A 20763-nucleotide genomic window follows, 5' to 3' on the forward strand; every position below is an offset into this window, starting at 1 on the left:
AGAGGATAGGCAGTGCCCAGGATTGTGGGAACACAAAGGTGGCTTAAACCCATCTCTGCCCTCTATACATGCCTCCAACCTTCGACCTGGGTTGAGCATAGCTCAAGCAGACCAGAAAAACTGGCTCCATATGTGGACAACACACATTTCTTTAGTTATGGTGCTTATGCAAATTATTAAAAGCAAATGAATTTTAAAAATCCAACTGAGTTATCAACGTTTATGCTCTTTATTTTTACACTTCCCCCAGCTTTGAATCTGAAAAATCAACTGTTAGATTCAAGTTTGTTTGTTATCACGCTCAGCGCTGCAATGTTAGTTTCAGACAATAAAGGGTTAAAAACAATTGCAGCCATTGGAATTTGTTTTTAAATTGCAGAAACATTTCTATTGGTCTCAGGTTTATACATTTGAGTTGCCTGTGCCTATTAAATAAATGACTGGCTTACTTCACACAGTGTTTCATTTTGTACAAAAGCTTTCTTATTAAACAGCCCTTTTCTATAATATACTCCAAAGAACATTTGTAGCAAAATAACTTACAGATTTAGGACCACTGCTGCTCTTACTTATACCTGGAACTCCATCTGGTCTGCAGTGTTACATGAGAGCAGATATTGGCCTGTATATTTTCTATATTTGTTTGTTTGTTTTAAAGAGAGTAAAACATTTCAGAAATAAGCAAACCTGAAAAAAAATCTAAAAAAGTAAACCGTTTGAGAAGAAGCACCTACTGGTAGTATACATCATTATACAAGGTTCCACAGAACAGAAAGGGGAAAAGTTTGTGTGTGATTTTAGGCAAACCCTCTCTCATGACGTAACCTCACATACGTAGTCTCTGAGCAGTCAGCACAGACCTCAGGCTCTCCTATTGGTGAACACAGTGTCAGCAGACATCAGAAGATAATTATTATTGGCTAGACAATTACAACAAGCACTGTCATTTAGTGCTTCTGGCATAAACCTGGCTGTCTGCAGGAATACAAGGAAAAAAAGAGTGAGGATTTACTGCTTAATCAGTTAATTTCTATCATTTTTTCCAATCACTGACCAATTTTGCTACCTCACTGACTGCAGCTGTAAACTAGAAACTCAGCTCTAGAATCCATTTCACAGTACATCTGACTGCAATGTAAATTTTCTTTAAATAAATAATTTCTATGTATGTTCTACCTGACATAAAATAAATACAATAAATAAGTAAAAATGTATTAACTCCTCATACAGCTGTTTAGCTAGGGAAGCAAGAGTCTGCAGACTTTCCTAATTTCCTATATTCCTCCCCCCTCCCCCTTTTTGCAAGGATTTAGGGGGAGCTGCATAATTTAAGAAATCATCTCAACAGGTACTGGGCCCAATCTTACTCCCGCTGAAGTCAATGTTCCTAAAGGATGGGCAGAGCAAGAGTGAGAGACATGGTATAGTTTGGTATTTTTTAAAAAGCCATCAGCTATATGTAAAAAACATACTTGCATCATTAAGTGAAGTAAGATTTTATGATAACAAGTGGGCCTACTGGCCCAAAAAAGCATTGTGTGATTCTGTCTGCTGAGTCAGTAATCTCACCTCCAATGGGTGGTGCATTGCCAGGTCTTCGTTTGGCAGCCAGAAGAATCGTTCTCAATTAATTTTTAAGTGGGAAAGAACCAGAGATTCTGTGGGGATAGCTGGAAGGATGTATTTACATTATACATACACACATATTAACAGAAAGACAAGATATGTTAGCTTATACAGATCACAAAAAACATCATTCGTTTTAGAGTAGCAGCCGTGTTAGTCCGTATCCGCAAAAAGAAAAGGAGTACTTGTGGCACCTTAGAGACTAACAAATTTATTTGAGCATGAGCTTTCGTGAGTTTAGTCTCTAAGGTGCCACAAGTACTCCTCTTCTTCATCATTTGTTTTGCCTGCATTTAAAAACACTATGCTATTTACTACATTGCCAGTTTAGACCCAGACTTCAATGGGACTGCATCCGCACAGCACTCCACCCATGGGCCTCATTGCAGGATCAGAGTCTTCATGAAGTAAAATAAGAACATCTGGAGTTAAAACATGGAAGGCCTGATTTACCACAGTTACTCCCACTATATGTCAGTGGAACTCCATTAATTTCAGCTTCCAAGAGGGAAATTTTCAAAGGCCCAAGCGCCTAATTCTCATTCACTGTCAAAAGTCCCCATGTAGGCAGCTTGCTGGAGGCAGAGTTGGAGAGTGAGAGCATGCCAATAGTGCTTGTTGCTATGAGGATTCTGGACTGCATCACAGTCCATGGGTAGCCCAGGATGGGCTATTGCAGACGGACATTTCGGTCACTGGAGTGGCCCAGAATCCAGAAGGCATGAAAGGGTGTAAAGCCACTTTTGCCATACTCTCCTGGAGGCTTCAGCTTCTGTGCTGAGTCTTTGTATGAATAAAATTGTATAAACTATTGAGATTCCAAACATGCTATACAAAATGCAGACACAGTAAATTCCTTAGGTCCGTTTCACCCTATCCATTCAGAATAATCATTTAAAACATTGCAGATTTATTTTCTGTAGCTATCAAGATACATTTCTAACATGGAACTGAAATAATAAATGCCACACCTATTTGATTTTCTTTCTACCTCCATGTTATGGTGATGATGATGTATTCTAACTTAAAAGACTATTGCAACTTGTAGTATAAAGCCTCCCACCAGAGGAATGTCTTGATTTTTTTAAAGCAACGATTTTGCTTATTCCACTGATATTTGCATTTGCCAGAAAACCAAAAACGTTTATCCCTGAAACATGCCCTTTAATATGCCTGTTTTAGGGCCCATATGTTAATTACACTGGTCCAGACAACTTCATATCAAGCCTATAACAAAGTCAAGAAGCCATTTACTATCCTTCATCTGTGTATAGAAACCCCATTATGTTACTCAGGTGGGAGATAAAGAGGCCTTTCCTCATGCTCTGTACCTACTGGATTTTACTACATAAGTTCTCTTAAAAATTAAAACACTGGAAACATGATTGTTTTGTTAGGGAGGTGAATTTCCTAAATAAGTTTATCATCTACTTGAACTACAAAGAATTTTTACTAGCATTTCCAAGGGAACACTCACAAAGCAGAAAGCATCTCAATGGACATGACTCCATTTCATTTTCAGTAATGTTCTCAAACCTGAGCAAATCTCTCCTCCTACAGTTTAATATGAACTGGAGGTCTTAATTCATCAGTACCCTTAAAACAGATGAAGTTAGATTGAGAAGTTCACACACGGATGACCGAATCTCTTCAACTACAAAGTAAGAGCATGAAAATGTTTGTTCCCCCCTTGAATCTAGAGAGTGGGAGCTTAGTATTATTGGAATTGCAACAGGCAAACCTTTGCAGTAAATTGAGGCACTTAAGGGGATTTTAATAATACTATCTAGCACTTATACAACACATCTTCAAAGCAATCTACAAACATTAACTAATTAATCTTCAAAGCACCCTATCAGGTAGTTATCCAAGCAATATTATCCCCATGTTACACCTGGGGAAACTGAGGCACACAGCAGTTCTGCAATTTCCTCAGTGTGATGGTCACATAGTGAAGTGCAGCAGAACCAAGAAGATCACAGACACCTGACTTTCAGTCAAGTATTAATTCATCAGGCCACACGGCTTCCCTTGTGGGCTTATGGAAGTATTTATGGAGGAAACAATCTCCTCCACCCCAGGGTAATCAATTATTTTTTGTCAAGGTATAATCAAGGTGCAGACTCCAGAGAAAATAATACAAAAATAATTACAATAATGATAAGTAAATAAAAAAAAATTGCAGTTTGTTCAAAAGCGTCTGGAGGTCCGGATTTGGCCTGCGATCCGCTTATTGACTATCCCTGCCTCCACCCCTTTACTGAAATGTTACATCATGAGGAGAATTTTCTCCATTAGTAGAGAGAGTTAGAACAAAAGGAACAAGACCCAGAGCTACTAAGCCTAATAAGATTTTTAAGATCTAAGAAAATAAAAACAAACGAAGGCAAAACAAATAATCAGGCTGAACAGAGTGCCTCAATAGGTACCCTTCAGGAGCTAATTTCCCTAATCATCTCTCCAGCAGGTGAACAGAGAAGTCAAAGCATTTAATGGTTACTTTAATACATTGCTGTTCTAGAAACCACATGTGCCACTGAGCTATCCCAGAAGCATCTCTGGTACCCCAGTAAGGGCCTTGGATCATTCAGCCTAGCAAACCCAGGATGTGCAGCCTTAGCTTGTAGCTGGCTCATATCCCTCCTCTATCACCCACCGGGAAATAGAGAAGTTACTCACTATGCAAAGTGTTGGGGTTGCAGGATGAGAAGAGAGATGGCAGGGAATGTGAAGGGATGGGACACAGGATATGAAGGGAAGGATGCAGCACAGAGGCAAAGAAATGAGAGGTTTGGGGGCAGAGTGCAGCAAAACAAGCAAGCATAAGGGGCAAAGGGAGGGGAAAAGAGGGGGGGAAGTATAGCACAAAGCGGGAGGTGAATGCAGAGAGTGAAGGAATGAAGGGCACAGTGTGCACTGGAAGGCAGATGCAGAGGGTAAGGGATGAGAGGTATAGGAAGCTGGGAGAGAGGAAGGGGTGCAGGACAGGGGAAGGTGGCACAGGGGAAGTGCAGCACCAGATAAAGCTGGTTAGGCACTTGCTTTTCACACACAATCAAACCACAGCAGCAGAGGAGGTGGTGGGAGGCTCTGAGCCTTGCACTGGGTGTTCTGCTTTTCACCTGGCCACTTTAGTGTTCATTTTATAATGAAGTCTCATGATATTTGGTGTGTTTGTTAAAGCCCCAGCTCCTGGAAGCATGTGATGAGGTGAGACTCTTGGCTTTCATTTCCTACACAAAGAAAGTTTCTAGCTCTCTTGGTTGCCCAGAAAAACTTATAAATGTGAGCCAAGTGCAGCCTAAAGGTGGGAGAAACCAGAAGGCACATAGAAAGAACCCAACATGTATTATTAATTAGTTTTAAGTCTCCAGATTAAGGCTATGATTTAATCACGGAAGTTGCAGAAGTCACGGAATCCGTGACTTCCAGTGACCTCTTAGACTTCAGCCTTCAGCGGTCAGGAGCTGCTGGGTCCCCCGCCCAGGTGGCGGGGAGCTGCGGGGTACCCCCGCCACCTCTGGCAGCCCCCAGAGCTCCAAGCCACTGCAGACTGTGGGTGTACCCCACAGCTGCCCATCGCCACAGGCAGCAGGGAAGCCCCAAGCTCCTGGCCACCGCAGGCCCCTGGACCTGTGGGTGGCTGGGGTACCCTGCAGCCCCCAGCTGCTGCAAGTGGCAGGGGCCCCACAGCTCCCAACCCTGGGTGGCAGTGGACCCCGGAGTTCCTAGCCGCCACACAGCTGCCCCACTGTAGGCAGTGTGGGGACCACAGACCCCCATTTTGTCACAGATATTTTTAATAAAAAGACAGGTCACAGCTTCCCAGAATTTTCCTTTGTTGCCCCGACCTGTCCTGACTTTTACGAAAAATATCCATGATAAAATCTTAGCCTTACTCGTGACTTTAAGGCACCCATCGTTTTGGGGGTCCTGACTCAAGATTTTTTAAGCTGGGGGCTAGCAATTCTGCCATGTCGGGGGCTGCAATGGTTTCTCTTCTCCCGGCCTCGCGCACGGCGCTGCTGCTATCGAGGTACCCCAGCCTCCAGCTGCTTCCACAGCGGGGAACAGAGGCAGCCCCAGCTCAGCTGTGGACACCCCCAGCCCCGTGCACCAGAGCAGGGCCGCCTCGCCACCCCCCCCGGAACCAGCCTAGGCCCCGGCGTGAGGCGCCCGGGGAGAAGGAGGCTTACACGCGGCAGCTAACGGGGCGATGATCTGCCACAGCCGCGGCCGGTCCAGCCCCGGGAGGGAGCGGGAGGAGGAGTGGAAGATTTGAAAGGGAGGCGCACGTGTGCGTCCGGGCGCCCGGGGGATGGCGGCGCTGCAGCCCGGGCGGCGCGGCGGCAGGCCAGTCAGCGAGACCCGCCGGCCAGCCGGCCCACCGCCGCCCGGGCGGAGGGAGGAAAGCCCCGCTCCCCGACATCGCAGCAGCAGAGCGCGCGCCCTGACTGCAGCCACCCGGTAGCGTCTCCGGCTCACTCCCCCCCTCTCTCGGTCTCATCAACGAGAGACAAGGGGCGCTGTGAAAGAGAGACAGTCTCGCCGGCGAGCTCTCGCTCTGCGAATGCCGCCAGCCGGTGTCTGGGTAGACCTCACCGCACGCTCTTCCTAGATCCCATCCTCCACCTAGAGGACCCCATCGTTTGTTTGGTCTCAGACATCCTCCCGGCGAATACACATGCACGTTACAAACCCTGCCGGGCGACTCCATGCTCTGGCTGGCTGTACCCTCCCGTGCCTGGATGGTCAGGCACCCATCGCAGACATGATGTGCCCGGCATGGGAACTTTTCCAGCACGCGTTCCCCGCCTGCCCCTACGCAGTTTAACTTTCCTCTTTTTCTTGTAAATCCAGGTCACTTGAAGATCTCCCCAGACACAGACATGCATGAAAAGTTAATAGGAGCATGGCTGCAGTTTAAGTTTTATTTGAAGCAGGGGACTCGACAGTTCCTTGTGTTTTGTTTTTCACTTGTTCTTCTGCGTTAGAGTTGGAAGGAGGTAACTGGAGCAGTGGGAAGGGGAGGCTGGGGGGAGAGACCCCGAAAGAGGAAATGGGGCACACGTACAGAAAGGAGTTGCAAGGAGAAAAGAAGGGCATTAGGGAGATGGCAAAGGCAGGGGTACAAGAGCGAAACAGGAACAAAAGTAAAATGGAAGGAGGTAGCGGGGAATCGTTTTATCTCATTATAAAAAAAGATTTTTTATTAGTGGGATTGCCATCGGTGTTATATAACTTTTTAAAATTAGAAAAACAGGGCAGTCTCTCAATCTTAGTATCCTTGAGCTTTTGTTGTGTGGTTTGTTATGTCACTGGAATAATTCACACACACACCAATGTGCATATGCACACACTGATGCATATATTGGTATGTATGTTTATATATACATACATACACACACACCACTGCACCTCATCGGAGCCAGTAATACACAGAGACTGGCTCGGCGATTACCCTGTAGTCAATTATGTCTAATCCATCCATAGATATAAAACACACATGCTCAGAGAGAGACAGCTACAGTAGCTACTGGTAAATACTACATTAACCATCACCTACCAATTCTCTTGCATCCACTGGATGGCTTCATTCTCGTTGAATTGCTTTTCAAATTCGTATTCTTGCAAAGTCAACACTGACATGTTCATTGGACCAATCTTCTGGGGGGGATGCCTTCCTATGTCTAAATATAAATATAGTATCTAAGAGCTTTTCCCCTGCGTCTTCCCTTCAATCGCCCCTTTCTCTCTCCCCCTCTCTTTCTGTCTCTCTCAGCTATACCCTTGATTTCGCATTGCTTTTCTCCTCTTCCTATCCTTCTCCACCCGTGTCTGGAGGTCTCCTCCTCTCAGCTTCTGCATCCACCCTGAGAGGAAATGGAAGCGTTGCGGTCTTAGTGCCCGTCTGTGCAGGGGTTTAGCTTCTGCTTGCTCACAGTGACATGCATATACCTCCTGCAAGTGCAAACGTAGCCCCCGGGCTAGAAAATCCTCCACCGTTTAGAACGAGACAGTCTGGCTCATGCAAAAACTGGGAACTAATATAATCTAGACTAGATTGCAGCATTAAGGAAATCATCCCCTGAGCATTAGCTTCTTTGGCATCTAATCACGTTCACTTCCTTTATGGCTTTGAATGAGACACGCTGCCCAAGCTCCCAGCACTGGAAGCTGCTAATGATCTTACCCACGATGTTCACGTTACAGTAGTAAAAACATATAAATCCCAGGGAACATTAAGTACTGCTGATGTCAGAACAAAGCTTACAGCACATTTTCTCAGAGATTGGATTTGGAAGAGAATTAGATCAACTGTCCCAATCAAATTCTCTCTCCCTCCCTTCCCCACTACTACTAATTTGAATAATTCCCTTCAATTAACTTTGGAGATAATATTAATCGTTCCTCAGTCAGATTCTGCTCCGGCAACCACTGTTCAGCCTCCTGCACATCCTAACATACATGACTGGCCAGAAAACTCAGCCTGGTTAGTACTGGTCCCTAGATACTGCAGTGATGGACACACTATAAATGCATAGGGTGGACAGCACTAAAATAGATATTTACAGTTCTGTATGTTACACATCACACATTACCCTTCTCTCTTTCATTTCCCTCACACCTTACAACTCAGCTATACCCACAGTTGTACCCACAAAGCAATTTAAATAGATGCTGTCAGGTTAAAAATCATATGCGAGGACAAACTTCCTGAATTATTTTACAAACCCCACCTTCTATTTTCTTTATTAACAAACAATTCCTTTTATGCTGTTCCCCCCACCCCTTTCAGTCAGCACTGATACTAGTCACTTTCACAATTAGTCATTTTCACCTCCAGGGTCATGCTCCAACACAAGGATGCACCAGTTCAGTGGTTTTCAACCTTCTTTCATTTGCGGCCCCCCTAAAAAAATTTGAATGGAGGTGCGGACCCCTATGGAAATCTTAGACATAATCTGCAGACCCCAGGGGACCACAGACCAGGGAACTACTTAGAAGTTAAAAGTAAACATTCCCCAGCAGTGTTTGCAATCTCTCTCTCCCCATCCACCCCCAACAATCCTTTTTTAATAATTTTAAATCATAGGAATATTTTTATTGCTTTTAGGATTCTGATAAAGCATTCAATTCTGAGACCTAAATATCTGATTTTCAGAATTTGACCTGATCATCCTTAGCAGATGAATTTATATAGTTCTTTGGTTGATGGGATGGGTGCAAAGGGTAATGAAATGGTGGGCTTCAGGACCCAGGAGACAGCTCTCCCTCTGCAGTTGATGAAGCAGACAGGTTCTCTAGCTGAATGTCATAATGGACTACACCACTGAGATCTAAAAAGGGGGATACGAGTCTCCTATAGAGGGCCTATAAGGATGTTTAGTAAATTAAACAAAAACACTGAAATATAAGAGTCAGCTGAAGCGATCTTTAAATAAACAAGCAGGGACTGAGATTTAGGTCAAGAGCTAGTGTCTACATGAAATGTTTAATTTATTGTGAAATATTTCAGAAAGGTCTAAATAAGTTAGGGGGGATCCACCCCCTATTTTTTCTAGTTGAATTGTTAGACTCTAAGGTGCCACAAGTACTCCTGTTCTTTTTACCTCTCTAAATTGTTCTGTAATTGAGGTATGAATGAAGTGATGTCAGACTAAGGAGAGTGTATGCACCTGTGTGTGCTCCGGCAGGGGGGATGAATAAGGAGGGAAAACCAGCAGGATGCTCATATGTTAATACAGATGCGTGTGGAAGGTAAAATCACTGCAGACCAGGTGATCACTAGTGGGCATGTGGTTGTAGCTGAAGTTTTCTATATTCACCTCTCCCCTACAGAGAGGCACTGAGAGACAGGCACCCGAAGCTTTATGATGCTAGGACATGTGTGTTGTTTATGTGACTGTTTAGCATACAATCCACATTGTGGGTCAGGGAATCTAGGTCGCTAGCTGTTTAACCATCATTTTCTCATGATTACTGATTATAGCACTTGCATGTCCATAGCTTTGTTTTCACGTCTTTCCAGTCTCACCTGTCACATCCTGATGTGATTGCCACTAACTTCTTATTAGTTAGAACACCACCGTATATGTACTTAGTGTTTTACAATATGACGAAGGGCTTGCAGTCTCACGACAGAAGGTTTAAAGCAGTAGGTTTTGGTACAGAGAAATATAGTAATAAATGAGCCAATCCCAAAGACCTGAATGCTCTTAACTTGCATTGAGTTCAATGTGATTAAAATGTGTTCGTTCATACTTTGTAGTTTTCAATATTGTCAACCCCAACCTTTCAAAAATCAGGAGTCAGACCCCCCCACACACTCCAAATAATGAGATATTGACCACTAATCAGTTTGGGGTTCTTTTTATTTGCTGTCTGGTTTTTGAGTCCTTGGGGGAATATTTTCAAGCTTTTCTCTTTTTCTCCCATGAGGAATAGACATTTACCTTTTTAAAATGAAAACAGAGAGTCTCACATCATCCTCTGGCTTCAGGTGCTTGGACTTTAAGCAAAACACCAAATATCACAAGACATGTTAAAACTGAAAGGGTTGGCAACACTGAATTATTATTAATCACTGTAGCACCTAGAGATCCCAACTAAGATCAAGCCCACGTTGTGCTGGGGCAGTATTCTCCCCAAAGAGAGTACAATCTACATAGACAAGACAGGCAAAGGATGGTAGAAAGGAAATAATATTATTCCCTTTTGACAGATGGGGAACTGAAGCACAGAGTTTAAGGATGGGATTTTCAAAGGTGCCCACTGTGGCCCAGCTCTGCTTCCACTGAAGTCAATGGTAAAACTCCCAATGGGAGCAGAGTTAGGCCAAAGTTAAATGCTTTTGAAAATCCCACCCCATGTGACTTGCCCAAGGTTACACAGGAGATACTTGCCAAAGATAGTAATTGAACCCAGATATCCTGAACCTCAGCCCTGTGCCTTGGCCACACAACCATCCTTTGGGTGCTAAGCACCTCTCAAGATTGGACATAAGAACGGCCCTACTGGGTCAGACCAAAGGTCCATCTAGCCCAGTATCCTGTCTTCTGACAGTGGCCAGTGCCAGGTGCCTCAGAGGGAATGAACAGAAGAGGTAATCATCAAGTGATCCATCCCGTCGCTCATTCCCAGCTTCTGGCAAACAGAGGCTAGGGACACAATTCCTGCTCATCCTGGCTAATAGCCATTGATGGACCTATCCCCCATTAATTTATCTAATTCTTTTTTTAACCCTGTTATAGTCTTGGCCTTCACAACATTCTCTGGCAAGGAGTTCCACAGGTTGACTGTGTGTTGTGTGAAGAAATACGTCCTTTTATTTGTTTTAAACCTGCTGCCTATTAATTTCATTTGGTGACCCCTAGTTCTTGTGTTATGAGTAGTAGTAAATAACACTTCCTTATCTACTTTCTCTACACCCACTCTTAGAATTATTTATCATTTGGATAGTGCTATAGCTGTACCTGATACTTTACAACAGGTAAGATCTGCCAAGCAAAAAACTAAATAGAATACACTAGCCTTGACTGAGAATGTAAAAGTGTGAACAGGTACAGTGGACAAATTGGCATAGGGACTTTATTGCTGTCAGGCTACATGGAACAGATGAGTTTTCAGAAGTGATTTAATGAGAATGAGTATGCTTGCTTTCAGCACATTCATTAGGAGGCTTTTCCAAGAGTAAAGGACAGCATGAAAGGAGACAAAAAGAGCAGATGTCATAAACATACAGCTAAGGGTAGCATAAAATCCCTCCTTTACCTATAGAGGGTTAAGAAGCTCAGATAACCTGATTGGCATCTGTCCAAAAGGACCAATAAGGGGAGAAGATACTTTCAAATCTGTGGGGGGAGGTTTTTGTTTTGTGTTTCTTTGTGTTCTCTCTGGGATAGTGAGAAACTACATCTCCTAAAGCCATACCTGAACTAAACATCTAAGATTACAAATTGTAAGTAATAGGAAGGAAATGCGTTTGATTATCTTTTGTTTTAGCTTGTGAATTTTTCCTAGGCTAAGAGGGAGGTTTATTCCTGTTTTTTTTTTTTTGTAACTTTGAAGTTTTGCCTAGAGGGGAATCCTCTGTGTTTTGAATCTGATTACCCTGTAAAATTTCCTTCCATCCTGATCTTACAGAGGTGCTTCTTTTACTTTTTCTTTATCATAAAGTTCTGCTTTTAAGAACTTGATCAGTTTTTAGTGTCCCAAAAACCCAAGGGGCTGGTCTGTGTTCCCCTTGTTTACTCTCAAGCCTCCCCAGGAAAGGGGGTGAACGGGCTTGGGGGGATATTTTGGGGACACAGGAACTCCAAGTGGTCCTTTTTCTAAATCTTTGTCTAACTCACTTGGTGGTGGCAGCAATACCATTCCAAGGACAAGGAAGAATTTGTGCCTTGGGGAAGTTTTTAACCTAAGCTGGTAGAGATAAGCTTAGGGGGTCTTTCATGCGGGTCCCCACATCTGTACCCTAGAGTTCAGAGTGGGGAGGGAACCCTGACATGGTGGCAGTGTTGGGATACATTTGGTTACACCCAGAAAACTGCTCAGAGTTATACAACATATACCAACATTGTTATAACCTGGACTTTAAAGAGGATAAGTTTCTGCCATTCTTCCCTTGCTTTTTTGACTTGGAGCTGGAGTCTGGCAGTTTCTTGTTGATCTGGTGAGTCTCCTGTTGCATTTGGTGAGCTTTCTCCTCAGCAGCCAGCAGCTCCAGACGCCCTTTACAAGCCCTTTCCTTTCTTTCATCAGCCTCCTTCTCCAGCTGGGCCAAGACTTGCTTCTCTCTCATTTGAATTTCTGAATTTTGTTCATGTTCCAACTGCAGGCCATTTCTCAGGGCTTGCAGTTTCATTGCTTCTGTAGTATCAGGTAACGGCTGGGCTCCTGTCTTCTGATCACTGGCCATTAACAGATCCCTCAGTTCTTGGTTTGTAGCATTGTTTCTAAAGCTTATTCCCTTTTCTGAACACAAATCTTTCAGGGCTTTTTTGTCAAGGGCCTCATATGCTCTTTGCTCACCCATTGCAACTGCTCTTTAACCAACCGAACTCTCAATACCAAAATTCAAATTTGGATAGCATGGGTTCTGATCCAAAGTGTAATTGACCTGGTTCTGTGGATCCTAGCATGACTACGCCACTGTAACGATGCTGGTTCTGGTGGGACCCAACTGAGAGTGCCAATTCAAGACAAATTGCTTAAAGCAGGGCAGTTACAGCCCAAGGCTGGGGTTTTTCCAGCTCTAAGGTGAACCAAACCAGCCAAATAGATAGGGCTTTGGTTTTACACCACTGGCTAACCACAAGTCACACAAGCAATTCCCTTAAACACTCAGTTTCCCAGTACCACCATCAGTGCTACTCATTATGGGGACGAATGGTTATGAAAACCAATGCCCCAGTAAAAGAAAAAAAAAGGTCCTCTCAAATGGGGAGGGAACCCTGACAGCAGATAAAACTGAAGACCAGACTAGCTGGCACGTGCACAAGGGAGTAAAAAGGGCACACCCTGTGCAGGGTCACACCACAACTGCAGTACCTATGCTGTCCTGAATGATGATGGGAGTGTGTCTTGCTAGCATCTCTTGGGGCATATGTTACCACAAAGTGGACATAAGCCATGCTACTCTTTGTCACTCCATTCCACACCAACCAAAAGTGCTACCTAGACATGCAAGGGAATGCCTTCTTGAGGAACAATGTCTTCTGGTGCTCCCACTAGGTGGTCCATACTACTCCTGGGCTGGGCTGTGCCTAAAAGGCTACATGTAGCCTTATTTGGCTCAACACAATATTGTGTGTATTTTCAATAGGACATTTTTATACTGAAATGTGTTCAAATCAATATCTGATAAAATCTGAAGGAGATCTCTGTAACAAATACTGGTGCATCATTACATGGTTTTAGTAGAGAATAGTCCTATTTAATGAAGAAATCTAGCATCTTATAGCAATATCCCAGTTTTGATAGGGTGATCCCGTGTCCTGCAAATATCCTTCTAGCAGCAACATGAATTTTTGCAAATTGCTACCATAAAGCTACAGTTATTATGGGGAGACAGCATTCTCTCCATAGGTAAGGTTGTACTTTGTTTTCTATACTCAGCCTTATTTTAATTTATAGATTTTAAAGTCTGAACGGACCATTATCTTCATCTACACCTTACCCAATAATTTCTGAATCAACGCTATAAATCCTTTTTGAGATAAAACCACTGCAATGCCACTAATTTTGCCCAGACAAAACCAATCCATCTACAATTTCTCATGTGATATTCCTGGGGGAATTCTGCGCCACTGCACAATGCAGAATTTTGCAGAAATTAATTTCCCGCACAGAAATGGGCTGTAGTACTGCTGGCTGCCACTAGGGGCTGATGGACTCCAGCTCCAGCTCGCACATGGAAGACACTGCCGGGGGAGGAAGCTGGAGTGTTCCTGGAAGCTGTAGTTCCCCATCTGCCCTGAAGAAAGGTGGTGCTGTGCAGGAAACGCCAGGCAAGCCCAGGACCCAGCATCAGGCCATTTCTCCCTCTGGATCCCTGGGCTCTGAGTGGTAAGCTGGGTTGGGGGGATGGGGGGCTGCAGCTGGGCTCTGTGGGTAAGGGGGTGTGAGTGTCTCGGCTGGGGGGAGTCTGCAGGTGGGCTATGGGGGGGAAGGAGTGTGGGTGTCTGGACTGGAGGACCCTGTGGCTGGGTTCTGGGGAGTAGGAGGTTCAGATATATTGACTGGGGGGATGCCCTGCAGCTGGGCTCTGCGGGGAAGGGTTGTGGGTGTCTGACCCCTCAGCTGGGCTCTGTGGGGGGAGGGGGCAGAGAAACAGGAACTAGGGATTTCTTTAACTCTCTACTCCTAGGGAAATTTTTTCTGTGTCTATATTGTTACAGACATACTTGCTGATAGGTATTTTGAAATAAATTACCGCAATAATTGAAACTGGTGTGACTATGTAGTGTTATTTTGACAAATAACATTTGCAGAATTTTAAAATATTGTGCACAGAATATTTAATTTTTTGGAGCAGAATTCCCCCAGGAGTAATGTGAGGTCACTGACAGATAAGACTTGTGTGTGTAATAACATTGGGGTGGGGGGAAGGGAGGTTTCACACAAGTTGTTAGCCGCGACAATTTGAAGTATCAGAAGTCTTCACTTTTGGAAATATTTTCTAACTTTGATTATGAGGGAAAAAAAGACAGTTTGGATTAAGATTTGGTTTAATGTGCTGCCCTCTGGAATGAGAAGGGCTTTTCATGAAAATTTGCCAAAAATTTTGGCAAGTCTGTGAAATTTGCAGATCAGATTGGGGGGACTTTAAAAAGTCTGAAGTTGCAGATGAGCTGGAAAGTTATATGGGGTTTAGGATGTCTGCATCCTTAGACTGGAGAATGTTTAAAGTCTGTATCACAGCTGGCAAGATACATGGGATAAAGTGGAAGAATGCAGTAAGAAAAACTTTGGCAGGGATTTCTGTAATGGTAACAGCCACCACAGGGATTTCTACCCAGGAAATAACTCTTGCAGGGACCCCTGTGAGGATTATAATCACTGCAGGCTGCAACCCTCTAGGAATCCCAGCAGTATTTAGAACCTGTGCAAGAGTTCTTGTGGTGGATATAATAGCCACAACATATCAAACCGAGTTGTAATCTGTGCAGGAAACACTGGGATAGTGCAAGCTAATAAACTTCATCGGGATTCTCACACGTTTTATAAAACTAGCAGGAAGTTCTGCAGGTTTTATAAATCTCACAGGACTCCTGCAAAGGTTAAAAGATCTGCAAGGAATCCTTCTGCAGTTACTGTCAGATCCCCACACGGACTACTTGAAGATTTTTAATTCCACATGAAGTCCTGGGAGTTTATAAAATTCATACAAAATTCTGGACATTTACAAAGTCTGCATGGACTCTTGCAAAAAAAAAAAAAAATAACAGAGAAATTCTCATATAAAAACTTTGTTGAACTGGAGTTAAAGTTGTGAATACATATTACATCCAAAAAAATTATGCTAAAAGAATGGCTACTAAGGCTACTAAGTCAAGCACTCAAAGTTAGGAAATGCCAGAATTAAGGTTACCTGTGCAACCTTAATTCTGGCCCCTTATCTGTATGCATTATGATATAGTCTGTAACTACATACTCACATACTATTTTTTCCATAGGACTCCTGCCTTATTCAGTATTATTACTGAATTATTATTATTCAGTAAATATTATTCAATATTTCTTTTTATCGTCCTTATTCAGCGTGTCACCGCTGGCCTTATTTAATTAACACCATCCAAACCTTGCACTGAACACAAGATTATAAATATCCTCTTGGGTGGTTTCTGGTGCTCCAACCATATGAGTGCCTCACAGACATTAATGATTTTATCTTCACAACACCCCTGTGAGATGAGGGGGTATTGTTATCCCCATTTTACAGATGGGGAACTAAGGCATGGAGAAGTTAAGGCCAAAGGGCTAGATTTTCAGAAGCACTTAAAGATGCAGATACACACCTAATGGGATTTTCAAAAGTGTCGAGGCAGTTTAGCCATTTAACAGACATTACGAATCAAAGACCTTACCCTCCTCCATCTTATCTTCCCACTGTAGCCAAAACACCACAACGTGTGCCCATTTTACCTTCTACATACTCAAGATCCTGTGTGCTCTGCGGCAAACTGGACCCAAATTCTTCAGCAAAGTCCCTGGATTCTGTAACTCTGATATGGTTGTCTGGAAATTCTTTGGAAGCTTTATTTAAGTTAAACACTGGAGGTTTACAATGAGTTAGACATGAAACTGAATGATACAACTAGCATAGTAACCTCTGTGTTATTAAATTCAATGCATTTTATACTGTCCTCACACTTTCCATTTTCAATAGGCCACAGGTTTTTATACTGGCAAAGCTCAATCACATGGCAGAAGAAGTAACAGAGGAAGATGAAAATTTCAGCAACTGGATAGGGAAGAGGTGGGACTTTTAGCATCTGGGAATGTGTGGGAAGTGGTTTGGGACTATGGGATAAACACATTAGCTGGATATTTCTGCAGAAATGATCATCAGTGAAATAGTGAACACTATTGACATATAAATAGTCGTCTTTGGGGTTCAGTTTAAATCTGTCAGAGTTATCGTTGCAGGGTGGCTATAGGTTCTGACAGACATCCCTGCACACACACTGCCTATTTTCAAGGCTTTCTTCATAACCATGAGGGATAGAAACATTTTTCTAAATGAAAGCTTAAGTTCTATGACAAGAGGTGGGTCCCATGGCAAATTCGGTGGTCATGAAATACACAGGGTCCTGTACACATAACGTACATTCCACAAATACCACCATAGAACTAGGGGTGCTGGGAGTGCTACTGTCCCCACCCCCTGGCCTGAAGTAGTAATAACAATCCAAATACATGATTTCTGCCTTCAGCATCCTCATGATAAAAATTGTTCCAGCACCACTGAATACCACCCTTCCTTTCTAAACCACTCCACTATAAACTGCAAGTACCAATCTATCGTCTCCACAGAGATTAGAAATAGCCCTAAACATATCTTATTTACTCCCTCAGTAGGGCTCCAGGACTCCACTACCCACTTGCAACTAGCTGTCTCCTTTGAACCTTCTCATTCTGCAAATACAGCCACAGATCCCAGAATATTTCATACTCTTAGGCAATCTGATAAAATCATCAGCTTTACAGAAATAAATTTAATCTCAGTACACCCCCGTGAGACCAACAAATATTATTATTCTCATTTTTCAGATAAGAAACAGAGATTAAGGCCACAATGTTCAAAGTTGGGTGCCTAACTATGAATTTATAACTTTAGTCACTTAAATTTGAACATTGGGGTTACACATGAAGTCTGTGGCAGAGACAGGAAGAGAAACCACGTTTCCTAACACCCACTCCTGTATTTCAGCCACAAGACTGTATACTTCTTTTCTCCCATATAATCTATGGTTTTACCTATTCTGCAGAGAAAACACAGAGTTGATACACGCATACACTATTTTTTCATAATTAATAGTTTAAAAAATAGTTGCAATACTAAAGACTGCACAATACTCATGTTAAAAGATTGTTTCGTGTTCTCCTGTGGAAAGGGGAGGGTCAGGTTGTTTGGACAATTTTAACTGTATGGTGCCAGTGTAATGTTTATATTTATATTTGGTGGTGAGTGGGTAGGGATAGAAGAATACAAACAAGAATTACAGCTATTTGTACTACTTTGACTCTGTATACTTTCAAAACAAAATTTTTAAGTATGAAGTGAACTTTATATTTCTGGTCTCTGTGTCTGTGTGTGTTTAAAGGGACAGGACCAGATTTTCAAAAGTGCTCAGATCCCATCTAGTCACCTAAATGAAGTGGCCAGATTTTCAGAAGTCTGAGAATAGAAGCTGCTGAGTGCTGAGTATTGAAAATCTGGCTGACAATGTTCTTTGAAGATTTTTTTTCCCCTTAAGTCATTGATATTTATTTAAAATCTTAAGTCAGTTGTTTGTTTGGGAACTGAACTGAGAAAAAAGTTGTCAATCTCTTTTGTACTCTTCTCCTAGCTCCTCTCTTAGCTCTGCTGATTTTTTTCTTTACTTCCACAGTCGGCACAACTAATATTGCTGCATTCCAATGAACAAAATGGCTTGCTCCCTCGTCTAAATATTGCTATGTAATAATGCTGGTGCCAAATGCCTGCTACATTCTACGCCCCAACGATGGCTGCTTTTCAGTATATTCATACCTTGATCCTGCTACTGGATCTTCTAGCAAGGATCCCTGTGCTCATGTACAGCCCTGAGGGGATCTGCACAAATGCAGGGGTCCAGACTAGCAGATCTTATTGCAGAATCAGTTCCATAGGCACTGATCCAGCTGCCTGCTGTGCTCACTTGATGTCAATGGTAGGATTGGGCCCATTGCTTGTAAAGCATTTTGGAATCTTCTAGCAGGAGAGTGGTGATATCAGAATGTTATTTTTCATTATTTTTATTAAATTCAATATAGAAGCACTACACAAACCCCACACCAAGTCATTTACAATGATGGACAGACACAGTAGGCTAAATTCTAGCCTCAGTTACACTGCACAATCCCTTTGGTTTTGATGGGATTATACAGGTATAACTGAATGGTCACTCATTTTAAAAATAGGAAAAGGGGTTCTTCTTAATAACATAAAATGTAGCTTTAAAATATTAAATATATTAAATTTTTTAAGTTGGAAAAGTTTCTTCAACAATGACTCAGCTACCCCTGGAAAAATGAAAAGGAAAAGCTGACTGTTGAGCTTTTGTTGTTGTTGTTCTTTTGTTTGATCACTTCGGCTACTAGCTGTAGGTAGTGATGAATGGGAGACAAAATGCTGAACCTACATGTACAGTCACCTGCTTCAAATTCTGAAGCTCTAAGTAGCAAAATCATTTCCTCCCCACCATCTGGAAGCTGTGAAGAAAATGAGGGAAAACATATGCAGGTACTGCACTGTGCAATTTAAATAGTGCTGTGCACTTCAGCATACAAGGAAGAAAGTTTAATAGTAGGACAATTAAACTTTTAAAGACTATCTAGATTTTTGAAGGGTCACATCTAACCAGTGTGTCTAGAGTACCTTCCACAAGAAGCAAACACAAAATATTTATTCTCTCCCTTGTTAGTATTGGGATTTTTTTTTTTAAATAAAGGAGGATGCTGATGTGTGGTTGAGAGGTATGTTGTGAGAAAGCCACATCCAGGAGATGGGGTTTGTCTCTAGTTCTGAGTGCAAAGGCATATTGTTACTAATTCAAAAGGATCAGGAAGCTCTACTTACTTATGCCCTGATTCTGCCACCCTTACTCAAACTGAGGGCTAGTCTACACTAGAAGCGCTACATCGGCACAGCTGCACTGATGCAGCTACACCACTATAGCACATCTGGTGAAGATGCTATATGCAGATGGGAGAGAGCTCTCCTGTTGGCATAATAAAACCACCGCAGTGAGAAGCGGTAGCTATGTTGGTGGGAGAAGCTCTGACACCAACATAGCACTGTCCACACAGGCGCATATGGTCGGTATAATTTATGTCACTCAGAGGGGTGGCTTATTCACACCCCGAGTGACGTAAATTATATCAAAGTAAGTGGTGGTAAACCTGACTTGAATAGTATCTTACTTCTCAAATAGTCGTATTGATGTCACCAGAACTACGTATAAAGTACTACTCCACATGAGCCAGGGTGGCAGAATCTGGCTCTATGATTCCTTTAAATTTGCCCCTATCAGCAATTCTCTAGGTGCAGACATCAGAAATAGGCTTTCCCCTCCCAAACTGAGCTATAATAATTCATCTTTGTCCTTATTCCCTTCCCAGTCCTGCTGTAAGACTCACCTGTTGTCTCCTTCTTCCTATACCAGGAAAGCTGGGGGAGAAAGATGAGTCTTACAGCACATCAGGATGGTCACCAAATCCATGCTTTAGTCTTAAAGGGCCAAACACTGCCACAGCCCACCTTGAGAATTCGGCTGGGGGAGACTATCTGTACATTCTGTCTGGAACTCCAGCAAAGGAATAGCCTGACTAGCAAAGGATGCCCTGACTCCCTGTAACATGCTGCTGGAGATACCCAAAGTTGTGAACCACAGTGTTACCACTCTGCCTCAGCTAGAGTGAGTTTTGCTCGTGGTTAGACTGTCAGACAGCTACCTGCTCCACCAGTCTGTCTTCCTCACCAGCAAACTCAAGACTTTCCTGGCCCAAACCTTGCCTAGCAGGTAACAAGCAGTGAACTCCAGCCCCCGAGCTCCTCAGAAATGTTTCTCTGCTATGCACAGCCCCTCCCACTATGCATTCATAGACTATATTATGTTTGCTGCTCTGTAAAGAGTCAGTACATCACAGTTTATTAATTTAACTGGGGTAAATACACCCTTCCCTTCAAACACAGCACTGCATTGGTTTATAGGGGACGTAAAATAAGTTTATTAGAAGAAGAGCAGGGTTTAAGAGTCACAGGCACTATTTGACCTGCCCCTCTCTCCTGTTTAGAGATAGAGCTGATTAGGCTCCATAGGGAGTCTTTGGGTTTGTTAAGTGACCACTACAGCTGAAATCACTGATAATCAGGTCTAAGTGCTTAGA

At 42.9% G+C, this 20763-nt stretch overlaps 1 protein-coding gene across 2 annotated transcripts in view; it reads right to left on the bottom strand.

Moving 5' to 3' along the window:
• ELOVL6 (ELOVL fatty acid elongase 6) overlaps positions 1-7481 on the bottom strand; it is a 124911-nt gene extending 117430 nt beyond the window's left edge. For both annotated transcript variants that reach the window (XM_073340896.1, XM_073340895.1), the window contains exon 1: positions 7193-7481. In XM_073340896.1, the coding sequence (XP_073196997.1) occupies positions 7193-7223 (31 nt within the window). In that variant the 5' untranslated portion in view covers positions 7224-7481. The remainder of the gene's footprint in view (positions 1-7192) is intronic.
• Between the last annotated feature and the right edge of the window lie 13282 nt (positions 7482-20763).

The sequence above is a fragment of the Lepidochelys kempii genome, chromosome 4 (genome assembly GCF_965140285.1).
Source record: "Lepidochelys kempii isolate rLepKem1 chromosome 4, rLepKem1.hap1, whole genome shotgun sequence".
Classification (NCBI taxonomy): domain Eukaryota; kingdom Metazoa; phylum Chordata; order Testudines; family Cheloniidae; genus Lepidochelys; species Lepidochelys kempii.